The 19852-nt window shown below is 46.5% G+C and overlaps 1 protein-coding gene across 5 annotated transcripts in view; it reads right to left on the bottom strand.

Annotated features, from left to right (window-relative positions):
* utrn (utrophin) overlaps positions 1-19852 on the bottom strand; it is a 254571-nt gene that overhangs the window by 178833 nt on the left and 55886 nt on the right. For 4 of the 5 annotated variants that reach the window (XM_080791556.1, XM_080791557.1, XM_080791555.1 and 1 more), the window contains 17 exons: positions 19383-19470; positions 17782-18035; positions 17369-17540; positions 14473-14630; positions 11476-11613; positions 10710-10844; positions 10364-10519; positions 9030-9200; positions 8449-8646; positions 7564-7698; positions 6240-6389; positions 5511-5672; positions 3188-3319; positions 2453-2626; positions 1761-1916; positions 1401-1571; positions 1070-1249 (listed from right to left, as the gene is read on the bottom strand). In XM_080791556.1, the coding sequence (XP_080647682.1) occupies positions 1070-1249; positions 1401-1571; positions 1761-1916; positions 2453-2626; positions 3188-3319; positions 5511-5672; positions 6240-6389; positions 7564-7698; positions 8449-8646; positions 9030-9200; positions 10364-10519; positions 10710-10844; positions 11476-11613; positions 14473-14630; positions 17369-17540; positions 17782-18035; positions 19383-19470 (2730 nt within the window). The remainder of the gene's footprint in view (positions 1-1069; positions 1250-1400; positions 1572-1760; positions 1917-2452; positions 2627-3187; positions 3320-5510; positions 5673-6239; positions 6390-7563; positions 7699-8448; positions 8647-9029; positions 9201-10363; positions 10520-10709; positions 10845-11475; positions 11614-14472; positions 14631-17368; positions 17541-17781; positions 18036-19382; positions 19471-19852) is intronic. The other variant, XM_080791561.1, reaches the window with a different exon arrangement.

Below are 19852 nucleotides of genomic sequence, written 5' to 3'. Positions count from 1 at the left end.
GTCGAAGTAGATCGGCTAGATGAAACAATTTTAATGTTTTTCAAAATGGTAATAAAAGGCAAAGGAGTTTAGGGATACAGGGTTTAGCACTGACGGAAATAGGGCCCCCATTCGCCTCATGCTGCTCTGCTTTGTTCATCTCATCTCATCATCTACAAATTCAATAAATGTCTTCCAAGGTTGAGTGGATGGTTTTGTACGTTGACTTCTATGATTTAATTATGGTATTCTGAGATATCCTGGAGCGGGCACAATGTGAATATAAATTTGAACAAATATGATAGAGATACAGTGATTTTACATTCAATTCATAAAATCACTAAAATTGCAGGCAAGCACTAGACACAGATACAGTATTTATAAATAATCACTATTTTGCCAAGTATATTCGTACAGTATAAGCCTAGGGAATTTGTTTGTTTTGGTTGATGCATTGCAGTGACCAGGAACAAATATTCATAAAGAAACGTTAGGCCTAGTTAATATGAATAACAGCACTGAAGATTAATCTATGTGGGCAACATTTGTACATTTAAAGACAAATGCTTGAAACATTGTCCATGAACCAAGTGTTGGAACAGCAACATTTGCCTCTCTTTTTTTTTAGGGGGGCCATCCCCTCCTATGCCCAGCTTTGTGTGAACACAAACACTGGCTGATGATTGGCTGATCACCCCATAGCGATGATTTGATTGGCTGAGAACGGAATGTGATGTATGATAAGAGGCGCCCCTCACTTCACACATAAGTGTGAATGTTAATTTATTTTGCTCGCTCTAAGCCAGTCTGCCAACGTAGTCATATTTTCATTCATGTTTGTTGCAATATCCTCCTTGCATGCAGAAATAACATCCCAAGTGTGCACATGTAAATCACGATTGTAAGTAATCGTTGCAGCTCTTGAAGTGTTGTCAAAACACAAACAGGCGTCAAGCAGTTCAAGAACTCTAGAGTTCTTAAGTTCCTGGAACTTTTTTTTCTTTTCAATCACTCTACTTTGATCGTATTCGATTTCTGTGGTGGCATCAATTATTTGAAACACTTCAAATCTCCCAAAACGTGCTCTCACCAGCACCGCACTGAGCCAGTCTTCAGTCCAGGTACGGACTCGGCCCCAGCTCTCATTTAGCCTGCAGAGCCTGTCCTCCAGCTGAGCCTCGCTGCCCTCCACCAGGGTCTGCAAGCCAGCGCTGGTCTCCATCAGGCCGGACAGCTCCGCTTTACGCCGTTCTGTCTCCTTCAACAGACCCTGGACGATGGACAAAGTACACACACACACACACATTTTAATTTTATTAGGCTGTATGCATGAACTCAAAGTGGTTTGCGGGCACACACACACACACTCTCTCACACACACACACACACACACACACACACACACACTAATGGCCACTCACGTTAGCCCAGACAATCTCAGCATCGATGTCCGCCGGCATGTCACCAGAGGAGTTCTTGAGCTGGAGTTGAACCTCGCTGGTGGTCAGCCAGTCCTGCAGCGCAGCACTCTCTTTGTGGAACTTCTGAGAGAGAGACAGAGCCTTCTCCAGGTCCTGCTTGCCCTCCGTCACCTGAGCAGCAGTTTATAGCACGAGAGACATTAACCACGACAAGCCGCAGACGTGCCTCGAGGATATGTTTATTAATAATATGTTATAGCCCAATGTGGCGCGTGATGTGATTTTTATATCCCCACTTGCGGAACGCAAGGTCGTAAATGAAGCTCAAACGAGTGAAGCGAGAGCCAAGTAAAGCATTACCTGTGCCCCCAGGTCGTTGTAGAGCATTTTGAGGGCGGTGAGCTGCTCATCCATGGACTTGGGGTTCTCCGTCTGCTGCTTCTGGACGATCTGTCTGCCCGTCTTTATCACCGTCTCAACCTCCAGCTTCACCTCACTTAGAAGTTTGTACAGCTTCTGCACGGGGCAAAAGAGAGTGGTGGTGAATGTGTGTGTGTGTCCATGTGTTCGTGTGTGCGTGGTTTGTAAAAAAAAAGAAAAGAAAAGAAAAGGCATAATATGGAAGTGGTTCTATAAGTTAATGAAGAGACTTCACAAGGACAATTGGAAACTTCAGAGTGTAACTCTTCTCCCAAGACAAGCCATTTACTAATAAAATATGTGCGACGACACCCATACCCATCCTTGCCAGTGACGAGGCTCACTGCAACGTCCTTAAAACCATTCCGAAATAATCTCAGCCGCAACTAAAGCCTTTAATGAGTCTGTGAGATAATAAAAAAAAATGAAGGCAGTCCGCAGACTGTTCTCGAGTTCCCAGGTTTACGGCTTACGGGTAGAAACGTTGCATCTCATCTCATCAATAAAGTAGTGTATCTTTTGTTCAGCACGTGTAGAAGTTTTTTGAGACGTGTGTGCTTCTCTCTGGGCTCTATATGGCCTGTGAGATGAACAAGACACATAGAGGGAGACGAGCTGCGTGTTCTTCTCACCATGCAGCCATTGAGGTGGGTCTGGATGCTGTCCGGTTCCACCTCCCTGACGTCCAGCACATGGAGCTCGGCCTGGGCACCGTCCAGGACCCGCTTGCAGTCGAGCATGCGCTGCTCGAAGTTAGCAGGCTTCTGGAACAGCTGGTACTTTGTGGAGATCTCTCTCAGCTTCCTCTGTCAAGAGCGGGGGGGGGGGAGGGGAAGGAGTTACTAAACCGCTGTACAATGGGACCAGGAGCCATGCACACAATACACTGATGGCTGGTGGGCTGTGGATGGCGCTTTTGTTTGCCATTAATGGTTGTTTAATTATTTTTTTTGGTTGAAAGTATTAGCGTTTGAAAAAACAATGATGGATGAAAAATCATGAGAAACCTATTCGAAAAGGTCGAAAAGTTACACACAGATATGAAGTGACCTACTGTATTACAGCGCCACCACAAAAGGCTTATTATCATAGATTATAAACAATCGGCGTGGAGGTTCGTCCTTGGCCTATACTGGGAGCGTGCGTGCAAAGTGTCACGCCGAACCGGTCCAGTGGTGTCTGAGAGATTTAGGTGCATGTACAGTATGTACAGTACACAGGCCCACTGGCGCAACAGGCAAAAACAATCAGGCTTTTGGGACATACTGCACACAGACAGACAGACAGACAGACAAAACAGACCAGAGAGAACATGGGGTGCGTGGCGTGCAGTCAGACTGTAGGTGGCACTGTTGTCCCAGTATTACCTGCAGTTGGTCCAGCATGGTCCCGCCACGGGCAGCCTTGCCGTCGGCAGCTGCGGGGGGCAAGTTGACCACGTTCCTCCTCCTCATCTCCTCCACGGTCACCTCGTGGGCCGATATCTCTGCACCGATGGTCTGGACGGAGGAGACAGGAGTTCAGCGAGTGCTTTCTGTGTTAGTATTATATTTCACTGTTTCACCAGGTAGTTAACCCATTTTGACCTGAGATCAGATTCTAAAAATGTCTTCTACACGCTGACAGTTTTCTGAAAAAAGCTATGTTTCTATGTCAATTCGATTTTTCAAAAATAGCTAAATCATAACATAATGCTAACACCAAAAGGGGTTCCTGCCAAAAACGGGTTAAGCAGGTTCCTTCACGCTGCATTTTTGGTTATTAGGTAATTGGGTAAAGAACAGAGTAGTCAGGACAGTTCTTTCATTTCTAACTAAGGTATCAATCAGGTAGTCAGATTTGGGAGTGTTAGGTGAATTTTGATTGTTTCTTTGCGTTAGGTTCCTGCTCAGCCCTGCGCTCACTATAGCTGCACTTTGTAGCACATATTCTATTGCCTTCACTCACGTGTATGCCACAATCCATACTGGAATAAAACAAACAAAAAATTGTCCATAAACATCTTGATTTTGTTGCAGCCCATGAACTCCCTAGACCCAGTGGGCCGTAACACCCAATCCCTCTGTGTGTAGTACCAAAGTCAAAGTCATACGATTTGTCGCACACGTTACCGCAGTGAAATTTGTTCTCCGCATTTGACCCATCTCTTGGAGCGGTGAGCCGCAGCCAAGGAGTGGTGAGCTGCAGCCGTGCCGCGCTCGGGAATCATTTGATTAGTAGATTTGACCCCCCCGATCCAACCCTTTGATGCCGAGTGCCAAGCAGGGAGGCATTGGGTCCCATTTTTGGTATGACCCGGCCGGGGATCGAACCCCGACCTCCCAGTTTCAGGGCAGACACTCTAACCACAAGGCCACTGTCTGGTCTACAGTACGTTCCTCTCCGTGGACAATAGCTGTGTGAGAGTGGGTTGCGTAAAATGGCAAATGGTGCATTTATATAGCGCCTTTATCCAAGGCGCTTTACGTAGATTGTGCATTACATTCACCCATTCACACGCACAACATTCATAGACCGATGGCGGCGGAAACCATGCAGGGCACCAACCAGCACATCAGGAGCAATTAGGGGTTCAGAGTCTTGCTCAAGGACACCTCGACACCAACTCTCTGGGGGAGCCCCGGGTTCGAGCTGGCAACCTTGCGGTTACCATCCAGTAGTGCTGCCAACGAATATTCTATATCCGAATATAGATTCGAATCAAAAATAATAATTAATAACCGAATATATAAAATTAAGGTTCGAATTAAAAATAATAATAAAAAATATTTTTTTATTTATTATTATTATTAGTTTTCGGTGCCATGGGTAAGCGTTGTGACTTGTGAGCTTGTATATTAGTTATATTTGCCACGCGACACGCCGAAAACGGCATACATTGAAGAATAAATCATTTCCTAAACACAGACTATACAGCGCAGCGCAGCGCAGTTCTGATTGGCTGCCTCGTCTCCAGCCGTGTTGCCTCAGAATTCTTTAGGGTCACTAATTTGAGCATAACAGCGGAGCGGCGGAGCTAGCCAGCTAAAAAGTTTCATAACGTCGGCACTCGGCAGCAGACCCACAGTCCACAGATAATAATAATGCAGCAGAATTAACACTGCCTCCGTGCCTCGTTTTGATAAGGCTGTGTGGTAGGATTGCTCATTTAAGAAAAATGTTTTACTGGAGAAGGGAGAATGTATGCGTTCCGTTCCATCTCAGTTTTCAGCAACACCAATGCGCGGAGAGAGAGAGTTGCGCCAGCAATGCGATCTTAAATGTTATGTCTCAGGTTGTATTGGTGTAAATATAATTATTAAAAAATCCGATTGGCTCGAATTGAAATCCGAAATCCGAATGGCTCGAATTGTTCGAATCCACGTGGGTTTTTAAAACGAATATCCGAATCCAATTTTTGGACAATTACGGCAGCCCTACCATCCAGCCACTCTACCCCTGAGCCACTGCCCCCCCCCCCCCCCCCCCCCCCCAATGTGCGTGCATTGCGAGCGTGTGTGCGCCTCAAATTATGGAAGTTAAAACAAGCCAACGGGCAGATGCTGATGAGTCACTTGGGCAGCGACGCAGCGCGCCTCCAGCACTTCCGCTTGACTTCCCCGCCTTCAATGGAGACACATCGCTCCAATGAACTTCAGCGGCCAATGAGGCATCCATTTATTTTTAATATACATCTATGAGTTACACTACCTGTGCCTGCTGCGGGAGCTGGAAGGCGTCCACGCGGTCCGTGAGGTAGGACGTGAGCGTGTGGTCCAGCTGGCTCAGAGCTTCCTGCAGGGTCTGGAGAGCCTGCTCGTTCTCTCTGAGGCTCTGCAGCTGCTGCTCCAAGCTGATCTGCCTGCTCACAGCCTGGGGGGGGGGGAGATGGGCTTTTATGTCCGTTGCATTCAATAATGTCCAGTTAAGCCTGAATCGTTTGCCCTTACTTGCTATCAAGGGAAATGTTTTCAAATCCATCCAAGTACATGCACAGAATTCAATTCTGAAATTGTGTACTATCCTTGCACTGTAGATGGCCATGCAATATTCATGAAGATTATTTATGTAGAAAATGTCAAAGATACATGTACTCGAATACAGGAGTTCTCAACCTGGGTGGCACGACCCCCTCGGAGATGTTGCCAAATGAAAGTATGAAAAAAAAAATTCGAATGGCTATTTTCGAATGGCTAGAAAATGGAAATTAAGAGTTTGAACAAGTTTGACGCGAGAAATGACCAAAGCATTTCCGGGGGTCCCCAGACAAAAACGTTGAGAACCCCTGCTCCAATACACACTGGAAGTTTGTATATATATATACAAGTGTGAATATTTAAAGCGAGGACAACAACAACAACAACAAAAACAAGAAAGAAAGAAGGGGGAAAACACGCACACACGCACGCACACGCACTAAGAGAGAGAGAGGGTGCTGACCTGGTTGCTGAGCTGGTCGTAGCGTGAATTGAAGGCCTCTAGTTTTTCACTAATGAGTTCATCCAAAATACCTCCGTCTATCAGCGTCTGACCCAGTTCTCTGATCTGGGTCCGGTTGTCCCCCGGATGACGCAGCACGCTCTCCAACGACTGGACGTTGGAAGCAGGGATGGAGAGAGAGAGAGAGAGAGAGAGAGAGAGAGAGAGAGAGAGAGAGAGAGAGAGAGAGAGACAACGACAGTGAGTGGACTCTACATGATGACGATGACAAAAGAATAGAGGGAAACTACATAGAAAAGAAAAAACGATCAAAAACGCCTTTGTTGTTGGATAAAAAAAGAAAAAAACAGTAAGAGGTGGACGGATGAAGGAGCAGGAGGACGAGGATGAAATAGTTCCACATGATGCCGTCTGAGAGTGGCAGAACGTCACGTTGACTGGGAAAAAGGGAATGGAGAAGTCAAAATGAAATTCTACAAAAAAAAGGAGGTGAAAAAGGTGTTTCCCTTTTCTTACAAAAACAAAAGGGAAAAAAACATACCATGAACAAAAGCACCCTTCAAAAATGTTAAGTCCAGCACCATGCCTGCACGGAAACCATAAGAGTACAGTATATACAGGACAGAGATGGTGAGGAACGCTCTGGACAGGACCCGCACGAAAGAACAGCAGAAAGACGTTAACAAAGTGAACGACAGGTGAACTGAATGAATGAGTACGTTGAATGAACGAGTGATCACGCGTGGTAGTGACTGCATATAGACGCAAATGTGGGTGTGTGTGTGTGTGTGTGTGCCAGCGATAACCAGCGTTACAATAGATAGCAAATCAAAAGACACCGAGCGTTGACAGAGACAGGAAATGAGAAACACGCCCCGAGAGTGACAGCAATAGACATTGTTTACGTGGCATCATATAAATGTCTTGTTTCCAGACAGAGACACAGCCTGGAGTGGTCACTCTGATTAGGACATGCAGGGACAGAGAGAGGGGGAAGGGGGAGAGGGTGGGGGGGGGGGGGGGGGGCAGAGGAGGTGAGAGAGAGAGAGAGAGAGGAATGGATAAAGGCAACAATAAGAAAGGGGTCTTCAGTTTCCTGCATCATATCATCGCGTGACCTTAAAGAAGTGTCACAGTGATCGAGAGCGATTCTGACACCCACACTGCAGGCTCTCTACAGATATAGAAGCACACAGAGGGGAGGGGGGGAGGAAGGAAGGAAGGAAGGGACCAGAGAAAGATGAGAAGAAACGTGTGAGAGCATGAGGGTGAATAAAAAGTAGGAAAAAAGTGTGTGCATGTGCGTGTGTGTGTGTGCGTGCACCTCCAGAGCTTCATTGACAGCCTCCGTGCTCTCCGGTAGGTTCTCGGTGGAGAGGACCTTCTCCTCCAGAGTGCCTAACCAATTCTGCTCCATGTCCAAGTACTGCAGCAGTTCCATCCAGCAAGACCACACCTCCTACACACAGCCCCCATGCACACAGTACACACACACACACACACATCATCATTTATTGTATGCCACTAGACAGTAGACACCTAAGGCCCCGAGGGAGAGGTTGTGCCCGAATAGGGAGGTGACGTTATAGCACAGAAGGTATACAAGACGGGCAAAACTTTTAAAGTGCACACTCAGGGATACAGATACTCATAACAACAGGGAGGAGGGACCGTCTTTTTTTATTTTACAACAGTGAAGAATCCCTCATCATATTGCGTGCAACACTGTCCGGGTGAACGGACAGAATCAACACACGCATGATGCGGCTGACATTTCAACCTCGTGCCAGTGCCAGGGGCTTCGCTGCAAAGTGTCAGCCCCTTAAACCATGACCTTCTACCGGGGACTCTGCTCACTGGGCTTTCTTCTTCTGTGGCCCTGTCCCTGGCCTGTTTGCATGAAGTCCATGTTCACGTGACGCTAGATCATGAAAAATGCAACGCGCGGGCCTGCCGGCCACTCTCACTCGCTCCCTATAACATCCTGCTGTTAAGAGCCCTCTGGTGAAGGCCTGCTCTAGTTTCACTCTCAAGAGTTACATTATTGTTAAACATCTATCACAATTAGAGCAGGTAAAATCATTCTTATTTTGATCGTCTCTCCTAACGGTACCAATACAGCATGGAATCGTAGACAAAATCGTATTCAACGATAACGAAATATTCGTAAGAGTTAAAAAAACCCACTGCTCCAGCACAAACGGGTTACCTCCAGAGTGTGACACTTGCTCTTGAAGCGGTCACACAACTTGTGGTAGTTGGCCAGCACTCCCCCGAGCTCCGAGGTCAGCTCCTGTCCACTCCCGCCGCCGCCACCGGGGGGCGACGTTCTGGACACCAGCGTGTTGATGTTGTCCTTGAGGATCTTGACGCGGACCTCCTTCTGCAGCACGTCCTCTTTAGCCCTCTGAGAGAGGTGAATGCGATGGGAGAGAGAGAGAGAGAGGGACACTGATCCTTAGCTGCATGATCTGTTCATTTATGCCTGACTCGAAATTTTGAAAAAATGTGTTAAAAAATCCTGACAGTTTTCTGAAAAACATTATGTTTCTGTATCAGTGGTGCTCAATATTTCATGTAAAGGACCACAAAAATTATATGTAATAACTCATGAAAGGAACACGAATAATAACTGGGTGGGGCATGCGATTGGATTTAAATAGCAGACCTACAAGCTTGTAGCGCGCTATGAGCTTGTAGATCTGCTATTTTTCAAAAGCTAAAGCATAACATAATGCTAACACCAAAAGAGGTTCCCGGCCCAAAATGGGTCAAATGGCATGTCTGAACCTTCATCTCCTCCAGCGCTCCCTCCAGCTCCTCGGGACTCTTGTACTCAAAGTCCCTCATGAGGAACTCCTCGTCCACCTGGGCCATCCACTCCTGCATCTCCGCCAGGTCCTTCTGACGGTTCACCTGCCTCTCCCGGCTCTCCGCCACGCGCTCCTGGTGCCTCAGCAGCTGCAGGGGGGACGCGCGTCGTTAGCGCACGTTAGCGGTGATTGAAAATGTCTGACGAATTGGATGACACTGCATGTATTTGTTGATCGTTAAGTGTGCTCTTAACACCAAAAGGGGTTCCCGCCCAAAACGAATTATTCTTTAATTTAAAAAAAATACTATTTTACAAACAAATATTTTATCATACTATTTCCCTTAGGGCCGATTCATACTCCTATTTTAGAGCCGAATAAAAGTCGGTTCGGCTCTGTATAGAGCCTACAATGTGACGTCATTTGAGGTTCGGGGGGGCGGGTACCGTCCTAAAGTCGCCTCTTCGGTACTACTGAAAATTTCTGACGAGCCAAAATCATTTCGGCACTACAGTGGTAAAATAGGAGTATGAATTGCTTTGGCAATGTAAACGTATGTTTTCTCATGCCAATAAAGCCCTTTGAATTGAATTGAATTGAATTGAATTGAATTGGCCCTTAGTTATTAGTTAGTTTTCTTCCTTAAAAAACAAAAACATGGCACGGGCCGGCCGAGCGGTCTGGGCACCTAGGCTGGTTCGAGTCCCAGTCCCGATGACCTTTGCTGCGTGTCCCCCCCCCCCCCCCCCCCCCCACACACACACACCTCTCCCCCGTTTCCTGTCTACCTACTGTGATCTATCAATAAAGGCAAAAGCAAACATAAAAGAAAAGCTAATCTCAATGTAATGCTAAAATGAATTCAGGTACGGAGACTACTGTTGCAAAGCATTATGGGAGATGCAAAATCACCAAATTAATTCATGCATATATTCCCATCCATTGAATATGTCTGTGTATACTGTGCAGCTGGTGACGGCGTCAACTCGGCCTCGTTGGGCATTCACGTCACCGTAAACATGTTCAAGTAAACACACGACGACACCGTTTCCACACCTAAGCGCGAAACGGTTTTGCGCCGGACAGAAGAAGCTGTGCGGCGTGTGCGCAGCTGGTTTTTAACGATGACGATTGACGCGGAGGAGAGCGCTTCCGGGAATCTGGCCGTCGCGCAAGTCGTCCGCGGAAGTGGAGCTTCTTTTCCATCCACCAGCTGTCTAAAAAAAAACTGTGCGCAGCTGCTGTGCGCAGCCGAGAACGTGCCGCGGCTCTTTAGATAGCGTGGTTAGCACCTTGAGACAATATCCTCACCTCTTTGCTGAGGGTGTCCCACCTGGCCTGGCACTGGTCCAGTTTGTCCTGCCCCCACTCGGCCAGGCCCGGCGCCGCGGCCCCCTGCAGCGCACTCACGTTCTCCCTCATCTGCTTCAATGAACTCTCCACTGGCTCCATCTCAGTCACATACTCCTGATGGGAAGACGCGAGACGCAAAGCAAAGCAGAACAACAAGTCAGTCCATCTACATGTGTGTAGTACACAGTAGCACTATTATCACATTTTCTAGCAGCAGCCCCTTGGTAATGGTGGATTTCGCTTCCTGATTTTCAGGGGAAGGGGTTTCAAAATAACAGGGATAATTCTCAAAGACCTCTCTGACCTGACACTGGTTAAGCTCCTCCTTTAACCTCTCGTCGCCTTGCCCCGTTGCGTCCCGTGACATCAGTTCCTGCACCGCGTCCAGCCAACGTTCCACCTCCACCACTTTCACCTGGCAACGTTCAAGACATCGACGCTAACATTTTAAAAGCGGCACACAAGTGTTAAAAGAGAGAGAGAGTTCTTAGCTGCTTAGAGTGCGTAACACTTAAGTCAGAGGTCCTCGACCTTTGTTTAAATTGAAACGACTATTAAGACCTTTTTAATTCCTCAAAAAGAAAGAAAAGAAAAAGACCAATTCTGCATCAAAAGTAATCAACAAACTGAAAAATGAAAACTGGTCAAACATTGGCCAAATTGTCAAATCTACAAGGCTACAACGCCTCGCTTATTTATCTGTGGAGACAAAAATGTAATGCCTCAACTTTTACATTCCAAGTATTTATCGGGGTGGGTTCAAATATAATTATTTTGAGTGGTCCCCAGTTCAAATATGATTATTTTGGGGGGTCCCCAGTTCAAATATAATTATTTTGGGTGGTCCCCAGTTCAAAAATAATTATTTTGTGTGGTCCCCAGTTCAAAATATGATTATTTTGGGTGGTCCCCAGTTCAAATATGATTATTTTGGGGGGGTCCCCAGTTCAAATATGATTATTTTGGGGGGGTCCCCAGTTCAAATATGATTATTTCGGGGGGTCGCAGCCTGAAAAGTTTGAGAGCCACTGTCTTAAGATATTAACGCTGTTGAGTATTGGTCACTCTACCTGGTTGTCCTTCAAACTACCCAGCATGCACTGCAGCGTACCAAGCTGGTCACGCGCCTTGGAGGAGAGCTGACTCCATCTTTGTAGTTCCGCTGGGTCAGAAGCCTGTTGTGTCTGCTCTATCTCCAGACACAAGCCCTGACAGGCGAGAGACAATTATAATTTTTTCAACTGACATTCTACACAATATGGTACAACTTTCTGCTACCAAAACATAAATCAGGCTTAATTGGTTCCTTCCTACTTTTACGGTAAATGGTTTACAAATGTATGCTGAAGTGATGTCCAAAATCTTTTTAATGACGTTTGTCACTGGCATTACTAGTGGACCCTGATGAAGGCCTCGCTGGTCACCTGTGTGTTTTACTTGAACTGAACAGAGCTACCTTGAACCATCTTTTAAGTTCATCGCCTTATATATTTTCCTACGGTGATGCCTACAAAGGAAATTAGAAATTAACTTAATATAACTCTTATGGTCTGCGTCTGCAACAGACTGAATGTACATATGTGACCAGATTTGACTGAGAGACTTCCATCGTGCAAACTCCAGCTTTTCACCAGAGGAGAAAAACATTTTTATTTTTTTATCCAAAATGAGTTAATAGCACAGGCGGACTCTTCACATACTAGAGCATGTCTGAAATAAGTGTCAGAGCTGAAATTGACATGTAAATGAAATAAATGCTTAAACATGTAGCTAGGTGTAATGTTAGAGACCACAGAAGTGAACCTGTCAAGCCCGTTTTCGCTGTTTTCTGCAAGACATTACTCTATAAGTCATATCTCCAAAACTTGTGGGTCAAACTGAACAACCAATATGTCATTTGAAGCTATGATTCCCTGCTTTCATATGACTTGAAAAAAATACAATGGCAGCGCCTCAGTCAAAATGGTCACAAATGTTTACCAAAGAAAGCCACATTGCAACAAAAATCACACAAGAGGCTTTTAAGGATCAAAGAGAGAAAGATAAACTACGGTAATGGGACTCAAAATCTGTCTAGTCGGAGCAGCAGCTGCTGTCACAGAGCGGGGTGTTGTGGCCGTCTGGTCATTTCTATTCTGTCACACGACAGCGGCCGTGGCAAAAAGAGCCAAATCTACAAGCTCACGTTGCGTCATATCGTGACGCATCGCGATGCCAGTAGACAGGTTAGCTTTCAGCACGTGACACGCCGTCGTCACACGACAATTCATATCTCCTGGGTTGACTGCTTCCACACTGCTGTTAGGACCTCTGAGCCACAGGCCTGCTGTGGGCACGGTGCCCAGAATGTGCCAAGCACCCTCCTCACCCACCACCCCGCCCCCCTTGGGCCCCGGCACCATGGTCTATCTGCCACGATAACAAGGCCTCGGACTGGCCCACATTCCATTGGAACAGGAGGAGGCGTGCACACAAAACGACACACACACACAACACGCACACGCACGCACACAGCTATTCTTCAATGCTGTGGTCTTAACAGACAGTGGAAAAGGAAGTGAGTGTCTCAGAATGGGATTCATTGTATTTGTGTGCTGCAGTAAAAAAAAAAAAGAAGAAAAAAAAAGCCACATGGGATGGCACACTATCAGACACTGCACTGGTAACAATGGAAGCTTTTTCCTTTTTTTTTTGGTCTGGCGCAGCAGGACACCCCCAGAGGTCCACACTAGACAACTGTGCCATCATTCACAGTTGTCAAGATGAAATGCCAGAATACAACACAGCACGACTTAAAGACGGCAACAAACACCATATTGAGATTCCTCCGCTGACTGACTTATCACTGCAATATGAATGAGTTATTCTCCAGTGGGGCCTGAACGGGCAAATGATTGTTTGTGTACAATAGGGGAAAACATTGTTTCAGAGGAGGTCTGAACACACTCGTTCCCTCAAATACAGTGTGAATGATTGCCTCTAGCCGTCCCTGATGACATATTATGCATGTACGAGGAATTTGAGGTCGGTGCACTTGTCTCCAAACTCCACAACCACACTTGCACTGGCTCCCTCCAGGAGGCACACCCTCCGGGGTTTAGATAGCTACTGATGCATTGTTTACTACCAGGCAGTGTACCACCCCTAAAATACATTCAAAAGGGTATCTTTGAAAAACAAAGAAAAGGTCCCGCACACTGTCAGACACAACATATATAATGTATGCTCTTTTGCCCTAACGCACCTGTCACTAGCCTTCCGAGGTGTGCATCGGCCTTTTGCTAAAAAAGAAAAAAGTGTACCACCCCTAACAGCTCTAGGGAGTAAGGATGTCCGGGAGTAATAAAATACCACCTGAGCGAGTGAGCACAAGTGGAGTTCTGGAGCCAAGCTAACTGAGAGCAGAGAAGGACTTGTATCTTCCTTTGCAGCAGTGTTGATTTCGATTACTAATACCATGATGAAAAAGGTTCGTTCAAATACAAGCATGTACTGTGTAGTATGAAGTATGAGCACACCAATGTTGCCAATTATGCTCTTAAAATAGCAGCAATCCAGAGTAGACACATCATGTCCCTGCACTTTATTCATGGTGAATTATTCCTCATTAATTGTGTATGAGTCAGTGTTCATTGAGTTGACTAAGACTAAATGACGTGTTATTCAAAAGACTAAGACTAAATCAAAATATTCTGAAGAAAATGAACACGGGTACAATTGCTATAGCAGGTAAATATGTTCTCGGCATATTTTCTTAAATTAGCCTGTCACATCCTGTACAACAACTAAAAGAAGAAAAAAAAATGTTTTGTTCTCCTCTCTGCTTCTGCTGTTTTTCTTTTGTTTTTGTTCTTAGGTTATTGGTTTTCTCGCTTTTGTCTTCTTACTTTGTTTTGGTTTTGTCAGTAACTAATGTTACTTACGTAGGTAGGAAAAATAAGCTTCGGCTTCAGCCTACACCTTTTCGGTGCTAAACTTGACTTTACAATCTGTCTTTAAAATGTAAAAAATGTAAGTCCCGAAATAAACTATTCATTCATTCATTCAATTGCACAATGCGTGCTCACCTGTGCCCGCTCCACGGCCTCCTCCGTGGTGGGGCTGTCCACTATGCCGTCCCTCAGAGTGGCCAGACGGGCCTCCAGGCCCTCCACTGGGTCTGGGAGCGTTACGGTGTCCGTTACGGTGTCCGTTACGATGTCCACCGCCTGGAGCGTGGCCAAGGCTGGAGAGGAGAGGAGAGGAGGGGAGGGGAGGGGAGAGGAGAGGAGAGGAGAGGAGAGGAGAGGAGAGGAGAGGAGAGAGGAGAGGGCTGTTTTAACACTGGACGGGTGTCACAAAGCTTCCAAATCAGTGGAGTTCGTAGAACTCTCAAACGTGTACAAAGAAACTAATTTGGTTTTCTTGCAAATTTTACGCGCTCAAGAGTTAAATATCTATATGGGTCAATTTAGCTCCAGGACCACTGGTTGAAAATCACCGTTCTAAATAGATACATGTAGTAAGAATGTTTATATGAAAATCAACGTGCATCAAGCTACCACAGGGGGGAGTTATTTTGTTTTGCAAATGCACATACAGTAAATTGGTGTGTGGGTGTGTGTGGGGTGTGTGTGTGTGTGTGTGTGTGTGTGTGTGTGTGTGTGTGTGTGTGCGCGCGCGCCCGCGCATGCATGTGTGCGCATGGGCACGTCTACATGTTCTACACAGCCCAGATGGTTGACAGTCTGGGTCTCATCAAACTGAGCCTGCTGGGCGAGCTTTCATGAGCCATTCAGGCCCATCAATCATACACACGCTTTCAAATACACCATGAAGCCACAACACAACTGACCAAGCACACTCAAGGAGCACATCTAGTCTAATGTCCGTCCCCCCCCCCCCCTCGTCCCCCCCGTGTTAATTCTGAGCACTTAAACTTATCTCCCTCTGTCTCCGTCGGGCGTTTCATTACCAGGTGATTTGTTGATTACATAACCTGCCTATGTTTATATGCAGAAAGAATTAAGTTTGAGAGAGAGAGAGAGAGAGAGAGAGAGAGAGAGAGAGAGAGAGAGAGAGAGAGAGAGAGAGAGAGAGAGAGAGAGGAAGACAGAGAGGCCGTCGCAAAAAAGAGGACAGAGACAGAAAAGAGTGAGAGAGAAAATAAAGAGAGAAGAGAGTGAGAGAGAGACAGAACGAGAGAGAGAGAGAGAGAGAGAATGAGATAAAGAACGAGATAGAGAGAGAGAGAATGAGAGACAGAGGCCCCAGTGAAAGGCAAACTCTCCTCAAGCAGAAACAAAATGGTTTTCGTTGGCTCCCTTCCAAAACCTCAGTGTTATAAAAGCCCAAGAGGTATGGACAAGCACACCGGCACGCACGCGCACACGCACACACACACACACACACGCACACACACACCTAGGGTCAGCTGCTGCAGACAAACAGCATTCTACAAACTCCTTTTATACCGTTATTGGAACGGAGAAGTGTTCAGAGACGGAACAATTTTCCAGGACCTGAAGAGAGTCCTTGTTTAAGATGGAGTGAGCGCGGAGACATTACACACACAGTCACTCACACTACGTCACCTACATACACACACACACACACAAACACTCGCGCGGCCGTGAGGTTCGGTGGTCATATAAGGGCATCGTCCATTACTGGTTGGCTGGTCAAGGCTCCTCTTAAAAGGCTGCCGCAGTAGGAGCAGTCGTCTGATCTCAGCCATTACCTCTGAAGGTTCACCGTAAACCTGACAGCTGTTTATATATTATATTTATACGACTGAGCCGTCTCTAAACCCATTCTGACCTGAGATCAGATTCAGATAAAATGTCTTCTACATCCCGACACTTTTCTGAAAAAGCTATGTGTTTCTGTGTCAGTCGTTCTTCGATTTAAAAAAAATAGCAGACATACAAGCTATGAGCTTGTAGATCTGCTATTTTTCAATAGCTAAAGCATAACATAATGCTGACACCAAAAGGGGTTCCCGCCACCAAAATGGGTTAAGCGCGTCAGGTTGTGTCGGTGAATGGGTTTTCTTGTTCACCAACAAAAGAAAATTGGATTTAGTCTTTTGAATAAAGTTAGTCATAGTATTAGTCATTTTAGTCATCTGAAATGGTTTACTGTTAGTCTAGTCAACTGCATTTCGGCGGGCCTTGATGGCATCGTAATGCCATTGCAGATTTTATACTTGGTTGCATGCTGAAAATAGCAGATATGCAAAGCTTAATTGCGACACGTCGTGAGCTTTTAGATCTCTTCTCCACTATAGTCCCGCCATAACATTTTAGTCTAGTTTTCATTTGTTGATGAAATTGTCAATACATTGTATGTTGTAGTTTTAGTCATCATAGCTTCGTTTTTATTACATTTTTACTTAGTTTTCCTCAGTGAAACAAGGTAGTCGGCGGTCGTTTTTGGCATAGTTTGTCGACGGAATCAGCACGGCTACCATGCTAATGCTGCGGTCTTTCCATTGCCCATGACGACCTTGCCTACCAATCAATTTGTGCCCTTTGGGGGCGATTTTGACGAGTTTTTGACATTTTCTGGCTACAGACGACCCTCGATTACACCAACCCTAGGCAGGTGTCCTTTCCGTCTTCATTCGGCCAATGGTGGGCGACGCAAAACTTTCCCCCTCCATTCACTCCCGTCATAACCACGATCTTTAGAGGCGTTTTTTTTCCCCTCTGAATCTTTTTCTCCATCCACGCCTGGATTGGCAATCAGGCGATATTTGGACCTCAAGTGAAAAAACTCGCTTCTAGCAGCACCGAGCACCCTCGCCATTTCCCCACGGTGTTTCGAATGCAGAGGGGGGGGGGGGGGGGGGGGGGGCTGGGCACGGAAAACACAACGACGTTGTGCGCATCATGCGCGGAAAGAGTTATGTGCATTGGAGAAAAAAAAGAGTTTTAACGTGGCATTGAGCTTGTGTAAGTCGGCGTCCGGTCGGTATAATACCTTGGGCGATCTCTTGCTCCGTGCGCTGCAGCGTCTGCAGCGTGGAGGCGTGGTGGGCCGAGACCACCACCACGGCGTCTCTCAGAGACGCCGTGGTCTCCTCCTGCGAGCCCACCTCCAAGGACAGCCGCTCCAGCCGCGGGCCCAGGACGGAGAGCTCCGCCAGTCGAGACTGAGAGAGACACACACACACACACACACACAGGGTGAAAAAAAAAATAGCAGACCTACGAGTTCATAGCGCGTCACCGAGTGGTGCGCTATGAACTTGGCACAAATCTTTGAATAGGTATATAATATTCTTTCAGAGCGAAAGTTTTTATTATTTGGACGTCGGCGGGCCTAAATGGGTTAAACCGTTATAAAGCACGGCTCGGGGCGCATATTATAGGACATGGCGTTGAACGTTATACCTGACAACCTCCAGCGAGGGCTTGGAGGTGGTCCTCGTCTTGAGACTGGACAGCGGGGGGGGTGGTGGTCTCCACCAGCCACTGGTCCTGCTCCGCTAGGAGGCGGTCCAGCTCGGCCAGCTGGGCGCTCCACTCTCTGAGCCGGGCCAGGACGGCCACCCGCTCCACGGACGCCTGCAGCTCCCTCAGACACACGTCCCACTGGGTCTGGACCTGGTCCATGTCCGACCTCACCGCGTCCACGCAGACACCCTCTGGAGAGACAACGGACGGACGGACGGACATACAGACAGACAGAGACGATGGGAGGTAGGTCACATGCTGAAATGAATGCTCACGGACCTATACCGTTCCACAACACTTTTTTTTAATAACTTTTTTGTTTGGTTTTGTTGTCCCCCAGTGTTATTTTGCCTCCAATTTCCGTTGAGCTTTTACTGTATGTGGTTTGGCAATAATATGCGCCGAGTCATGTCCTGTTCTCTCTGATCAATAAGGACATGTGCGAGCTGGCGCAAAACGTACTGTATCTGGAGCGGAAAAGTGGAGCAAACGGAGCAAGTAAATAAATGGAAACACAAAACGAATGAGGGAACAGAAATTATGAGGAGGGGGGGAAAAAAAAGGAAACGGAAAGTTGAAGCGTTAATGGTCTCTGCCTGGCGACATGCACGCCAGGCCTTTCCCGCCTCTCGACACAGTAAACACATTGAAAACCACAGGGCTTATCCCATTGAGACCTGAGACCAGATTCTACTACCGGTAAATGTCTTCTGAATCCTGGAAAATCTATTTTTCTATAGCAGTGGTTCTCACAACTCTTTCATTTCAAGGAGCCCCAAAAAAACATATAACATGGCCGCCGACCCCCCCCCCCATCTCAAAATGTTGTTTCAAAACGTTTGCTGTGAACGAAGAATATATATTCAAAGATTTGCACACGTTTTCGCCGTTTTTTCAAAAATAGCAGATCAACAAGCTCGTAGAATAGATGCACCTATGAGCTTGTAGACTTATTTTTCAAATGGGTGAAGTTTAAAATAATGGTTAAAAGTGGTTAAAAGCTAACGCGACACAGATGCGTCCTTAGGTCTAAATGGGTTATATGAAGTTAGCTACCCTGCAGACTTTTACTACCACAGTACTCTATACCTGCACAAACACACACAGAGGTTTGGTTCACAATAAGAAGAAAACAACGGGTTAGGCCTGTAAATAAGGACCAAATACAGAACAGCTAGGGACAAGTTGTAAAAACACCAATTAAACACAGGGATGGAAGTTCAGTTTGAGCCAATCACCACCACCTGTGATCCTGTGAAACAGAGCATACTTTGGGTGCACTCTGGGACTGGGTAGGGTAAAAACTGGGTAGGGAACGTCGACCACTTAAACGCTCTATAGGTCTTAGAGAACCGGACTTGAGTTACGACTTTGGTTTGACGGCAACTTTTTTTTATGTCTACACCAGATCTCTGCCAAAAAAGTTTGAGAACCTCTGCGATACATTATGTAATACATTTATGAATAAATTGTCTTCTAGAACTCGGGTGCAACCGTCTCCCATCTCAACATCCACCGACCGTGGCTTTGTGCCATACCTCTTTCCAGCTGCTCCATCAGGCTCCGTCCTTCCTGGGTCACCTGAGCGACAGTGGCTTCCTTCGCGGACAGCTCCATTTCCAAAGTCTAAAGTCAACGGACAGTAGATGGTTACAAGCCCAAACCACACCGATGAAACTACTCAACTATTTACACTTCAGGCATATAGCAGACGCTCTTAATCCAGAGCGATTTACAGTAAGCAAGAACACATGGTAATACATCAAACACATAATAGTCATCAAGAATCGTACGTAAGCTAAGAACCTAACATCTAGTTTAATACTGCCGGCCGGGGGTCATACCAAAGACTCTAAAAATGGGCCTCCCTGCTTGACACTCGGCATCAAGGGTTGGATCGGGTAGAAAGTCCCTGTGACATACCAGCGTCATGTCCAGGGGGTGTAAGCTGCCTCACGCTACAGAAACATGGCTCGGCAAGGCTACTTACTTACTCACTCGGCGTTCA

The sequence above is a fragment of the Protomyctophum bolini genome, assembly GCF_963924005.1.
Source record: "Protomyctophum bolini genome assembly, chromosome: 19".
NCBI classification, from domain to species: Eukaryota; Metazoa; Chordata; class Actinopteri; order Myctophiformes; family Myctophidae; genus Protomyctophum; species Protomyctophum bolini.
The sequence above is the reverse complement of the archived record's forward strand: the minus strand, read 5'-3'. Positions and strand labels throughout refer to the sequence as shown.